We start from the raw sequence: 6,000 nt of genomic DNA, 5'->3' as shown, positions 1-6,000 counted from the left end.
GTGACATCTTCCTCTGTCTACCTTGAGATTTGCATAGGATCCTCCATTTGATTTGATGTGTCATTCCCATTAATCTCCGAATCTTGGATGTGCTGGGAAGAGAACGGTGGAACTGGAGTCGGAAACACGTGGAAGGAAGACCCAACTTGGGGGAAGCAAAGTAGCGTTGCATGGAGCAAACGTTTTTCTTTAACGACTAAAGCCAGTCGGAGAGGCTGCTCGACCAATGGCCCGGATTCACATCGGAAAGGGAAACCTATCTCCCTGCAATCGATTCCAGATCGATTTCTCTTCTCCTTACGCTGCTCAGGCTCTCCATTCATCACCTTTCTCTCCCTCCTCCTCCTCCTCTCCTCCCTCTCCATCTCCTCAGCGCCGTCTGTTGGCCTCCTCCCCTCCCTCTCCTCCCCCGGTCTCCTCCCCGCCGGCTCAGTTTTGCTCTTCCACTTCCAGCTGCAACTCAGTCGCCGTTGCTGCTGCTGCTGCTGCTGCTGCTGTCGCCGGCTCCGGAAAATGTCTGAGCGAGGCGGCTTCTATAAGCAGGATTTGAATAAAACAGTGTGGGAGGTTCCCCAGCGCTATCAGCACTTGACCCCGGTGGGCTCGGGGGCTTACGGCTCCGTGTGGTAGGTGCTGGAGGGGGAAGGCAGCGGGCAGGTGCCGGGATGCGCTTTCAGGCATCTCTATCCGGGGCGCGGGGGGGGCGCGGAAGGAGGATCCCCAAGTGAAGGTTTAGAGTAATCCCCCCCACCCCCGCCATTTAGGAACTAACAATGCGGAACAGCTTAACTCGCTAGAAACACACAGACAAACACACACGGCCTGTCTTGTGCTGGGCGTGTGTGCAGATCGAGGAGGCGCACAATGGGAACACCCACAACCCTGCAAGGCTCTGGTGGCATCTGAAGAGACCCCGGTTGCCGGCATGAAATAATGAGAGTGGGGCTGGGGGGAGGCCGTCGCCCCCGGCATGTAGCAGGGCCGACTTGTGCACCCCCGGCGGAAGGAGGTCACTTAGAATCTGGTGCTTAAGTTCACACAATAGGCCAAGATTGAGTTTTGATTTTGTCTGGGCTCTGTGTGTGTGTGTGTGTGTGTGTGTGTGTGTGTGTGCGCGCGCGCGCGCAAGGGAGAGATTGCGTGTCTGGGTGTTTTTGGGGAGGGGGGGCTTCGTTTCGTTTGCGACCCCAAGCCCTTTGGTTAGTTGTATGGTTCACTGGTTTGGACAAACGGGCAGGTGGGTTACAGTTAAGGCAGGAGGGGAATTGGGGTGGAGAGAAGGAGAGAATTACAGGCCTAGAGAACGTGTGAAGAAGGACGCCGGGATAGACTGATTTGCTTGGTGGAGTATAGTATTTGATTTAACAGTAAGTGTTTATTCTGTCGTTGATGATTTGCAGGAAGCAATAGGCCAAAAGGGGAGAGAAATATTTGGAGGGGGGGAGCAATGCATACAACTTGACCTTACTTTGTGTATATAAATAATTATTTTGGGGAAATCAAAAGAGCCACTCAAAAATGCTCTTGAAAAAGAATTGCAAGTAAAGAGGCAGATGGAGCAGGGCTTTTAAAAAAGTATAGGGGCCTTTTTCTGGCAGACTTCAGAGTTGATCATCTTTTGTTTGAAGCAGGTGTAGGCAGAGCCTATATGTATATGGGTGGTGTGCAAAAGGTATGCAGTGTAATAGGCTTTGTTTTGTCGTCCTTGTTGCTCTGAATTGTGCAGCCCAGTGGGTTTGTGTTCAGATTCCTGTCTCTTCCCTGCCCCCACTGGGCTTTGGAGCAGAGACAGGGCTTTCACAATGCAATTCAGCCTGGAATTCTTCCCAGGTTGCTAAGGGTAACCCCAGACCATGCCAGCTACTGAAAGAGGTTTCCCCAGGCTATTTTTAAAGACCTTCCCTCTTCCTGCAAACGGGAATGGGACTTTAGCAGGGTGATGCTTTTCTTCCTACAGCTATTAAGATCAAATCTGAAGAGCTGTTTTAGAACCTGTTAGCAATATTTTGGAGTGATGCACCAGCCTTACTGAAATGCACTCTATAGAGAATTGAGCAGCCCCATTTCTCTAGAAAAGGGTCATATTTCAAACAATTGTTATCTTTCCCCTTTATATATCACATGATTGCTACGTATCATGTGGAGTTCCTTTGGGTTAACTGTTATTCAAGTAATTAAAAATTATGCATCAAGGTTTATGTTATTAGTGTTTGTGTAATTAGGCCTCAGGCTAAAAAAAGCCATGTTTAAACAAATCTCTAAATGAGAAATCAGTTGGGGGAAAGTAAACCTAAGCATGTCACTTGGGGTGGCTGATGGAAAAAAGAAAGAATATACCTATGATGTAAGAAAAAGACATAACATTAGCTTTGTTTGTTTTATTTTGTGCAGTCAGAAGTAAGGAATTTGGGAGTAAATAGGATAAGTTTTCAATGTGAAAGGAATTTATATTAGAGCTGATGCTATTTAATTTATTAAAATCTGTTTGTAGTTGTCCTGAGCAGTAAGGTAGCCAAGTTTCTGAATGTCGCCATATAATTCTAAAGTGAAGTTTAAAGCAGCTGGCCAAAAACTGCAAACATTTAATTTCTTTAAGTTGGGTGTATATGACTAGCAGAACTGCAAATATGATTCAGTGCAGTAAAGTACAAAAAGAGAGAGATACTGGAGACCAAAGAGAAAAAACTACTTTTAGATATACCCTAATGAGATTCTGTAATTATCCAGAAGAGTTATCTTTAGTGGATATATGGTAAAACATTATGTATGATATGTATAGTTTATATAGAGATTTATAAATATGATAAATGTCCTGACTTAGGCAGAATTTTGTCTCATATAAATTGGGCAGCATCAGTGTCAAGACAGATCATTAGTTCACAAGGTTTTTATTACAAATATTGTCACAGGATGTATTGATTGGTATGAGCTAAGTTAGTTTTAGAAGACAAATAGAACATTGTTGGAAAATTGACTTATCGCTAAAACAATGAAATGGATCTTTCATGTTCAAAGGCAGGATACCAAGTCCTATGGACATAAAATGGCCAAGGATAGGTATATTCATGTGTTGCTTCAGAAATTCCCAGAAAATTTGGCTGGCCATTTTGGAAACATGGACTTGGACAGGTCACTCTATAAGAGATTAGTAGCTCTGTTTTACCCAAAGTACTTTTCCAAAAGGGAACTGGACTTTGTTTTTCCTTGAAGACATTTCTCATCCAAGAATGAGATGCGAAATGTCTTCAAGGAAAAACAAAGTCCAGTTGCCTTTTGAAAAAGCACCTTCGGGATAACCATGAGCTGGATGACTGAGTATCAATAGAGACATTTAGCTCTCTTTTACTTTTATTAAGCTTTGATGAACTTTACTGAGGACTTGAAATGTGTTCCATAACTGCCAAGTGTTGATTTTAATATAACTGTTGATGGGATTATTCAAGTCGCTATGTTGATATATTTGGTGAAAAGGCAATAGCAAACTTCTGCATTCTTTCCAAGAAACCTGCTAGGATATATCTGTGTTGTCCCCAAGAACTGAGATGAGTGCAAGGAAATCTTTTACTCATTCAGTCAGGCGCACTTTTTCACTTGGGGGTTAATGGGATCTATTGTGTGTTAAATAGTCCGTTGTAAATGCTTCCTCTATACTGTGTTCTAGTACCAGTATACAACATGGCCAATCACCAAAAGTCAGTATGGTGTTAAAGTTAAGGAGTTGGACTAGACCTGAGAAAGGCAAGTTCAAATCCACCTATAGTTAACGAAGCTCACTGGGAAACTTTGAACCAACCATTACTTTTCAGATCAGACTTCCTTGAATGGTTATGATTATGAGGAAGTTTGGAGGAGAGAATTGTCTTTGTGCTACCATGCACTCTTGGAGGGAAGGAAGGATATGCCTCTAATGAATTAAATCAGAATGATTTTCAGGGAGTTTCAACTAAATAAATAATTTGATCACTTGAATAGGAAGATGATGAAAACTGAAAGGTCAGGCTGTCTGGTAGTATGTAGTGGTAAACCCCATTATTCATTCAGATAGTAACTGCATTTTCTGCTTTTCAGGCAAAAAACAGACCTTTAGCAATGATCAGTTTGTGCCTTAATTGATTTATCAGTGGAGGTGTGAAATTTCTTTCTGAGAAATGTAACCATATAATAGTGAAATAATTGATACACCCATATACACAGATGCAATAAAAAAGAACTTTACTAGTTGTTTCAAGGCCTGTGGGGAGAGAGAAACATCCTGAACTATCCAAGATAAAAGTCCATTAGTAAGTGTGACTATACAAAAGGCCCTGCTTGGAGTCCCCACCAAACTCATCTGCCTAAGAGGTAGGATATGTACTGTAATTGAGTATCAGAAGATAAAGAAATAAACACGTATATTCTTACTATGATAAGATGAATCATAAAGCCACTGTACTTTATGTCAGAAAATTCTCTCTTTGGGCCATACAATTCATTCCAAAGCAGGCTTGGGCATTTTTTAAAATCGTGCAAATAAGACCTAAATATTGAACTTTAACTTAGGTTAGAGGTGAGCAACTCAGAAGAATACAAGAACATGTTCAGGGTGAGGATCACAAAGTGTGGGGGAGATACATCATCCTTAAAGATGAATGTGAAATTTTCTGTTCTCCAGACTGAACACACTAGAGCAGGGCTGTCAAACTACCAGCCCATGGGCCGGACGCGTTATCCCAAAACCGCGCCCACCCCATTGCCGGCAATGGAGAAAAAGCTCCGATACGTCATGTGACGTCGTGAGTTTGACATGCCTGCACTAGAGCCTCTTTTATCATCTTGGATGCTCTCTTCTGGACATGCTCCCGTTTTCCATGTCTTTCTCAAAGTGGGATATCCAGAACTGGACGTGATAGTTTAAGTGCAGTCTAATATGGACTAGAGAAAAAGGATATTTTCTCTTTGTCTTGATACTCTTATCTATATTTAGATTTAACTCAGTTATTCGCCTTATTTGAGACTAGCTCACTGGAAAAAGCATTGATATGTCTTCTTCATACCACCCTGTGAAAAACTAAACCTTTGAATCCTACAAAACAGTTGTTATTGAGGCACGCTTCCCATTGTTTATATGTCAACCACTTAGAAAATGATCTCATTGTGATCCCAAATTTCTTAAGCGCCTCCAGTGCTATTGAGTGATCTGCAGCTTTGGGTACTTTTTAAAAATCATTTTAGACAGTTAGAAGAAATGCTATATGATCATAAGAAAACAAAGTGTATTTGCAGGTAGACTGTCCAAACATTGATTTTTTTTTCTTCCTTTTCACTTTTGCCAGTGATTTTGCAGAGTCATTGCACAGTTTAATTTCTGAGAAGCTAGTGTAGCAGTTTATCAATATGGAGAATTATTCCGACAATTGATTTAGATTCTACCAGTAAATGTGGCAAGAAGAATTAGTGTTTTCTATCCTATATTGGCTACTTTAGATTAGTTTGCTTATCTCATGTTGTTAACTTTATAATGTCTGTACAACATGCGGATCCTGGCAAAAGTAATTTATAAGAGAGACGACTCACACAAAAATAGGCAAAACTGTGACTTGAAACAATACAGTAGTCCTCGACTTACAACAGTTCATTTAGCGACTGTTCAAACTTGCAACGGCACTGAAAAATTGACTTATGACCATTTTTCACACTTTTGACCGTTGCAGCATTCCCCACAGTCATGTGATCAAAATTCGGACACTTGGCAAGTGACTCAGTTTTATGACAGTTGCAGTGTGCCAGGGTCATGTGATCACCTTTTACAACCTGGCAAGCAAAGTCAACAAGGAAGCCAAATTCACTTACTAACCGTGTTACTAACTTAACTGCAATGATTCACTTAACAACTGTGGCAAGGAAGGTTGTAAAATGGGGCAAAATTCACTTAAATTCACTTAGCAACATAAATTTTGCACTCAATTGTGGTTGTAAGTCAAGGACTACCTGTACACATTTGAAATAAAATGCAGAACCCAT

The 6,000-nt window shown here is 41.6% G+C and overlaps 1 protein-coding gene across 1 annotated transcript in view; it reads left to right on the top strand.

The window, feature by feature from the left end:
- The first annotated feature begins 513 nt into the window (after positions 1-513).
- MAPK11 (mitogen-activated protein kinase 11) overlaps positions 514-6,000 on the top strand; it is a 43,152-nt gene continuing 37,665 nt past the window's right edge. Inside the window, exon 1 of the mRNA XM_015814676.1 lies at positions 514-626. Within this exon, the coding sequence (XP_015670162.1) occupies positions 514-626 (113 nt within the window). The remainder of the gene's footprint in view (positions 627-6,000) is intronic.

The sequence above is a fragment of the Protobothrops mucrosquamatus genome, unplaced genomic scaffold (assembly GCF_001527695.2).
Source record: "Protobothrops mucrosquamatus isolate PMUCROS unplaced genomic scaffold, P.Mucros_1.0 scaffold275, whole genome shotgun sequence".
Lineage (NCBI taxonomy): Eukaryota > Metazoa > Chordata > Lepidosauria > Squamata > Viperidae > Protobothrops > Protobothrops mucrosquamatus.
Note: the sequence above shows the minus strand (reverse complement) of the source record. Positions and strands in the feature narration are given on the sequence as shown.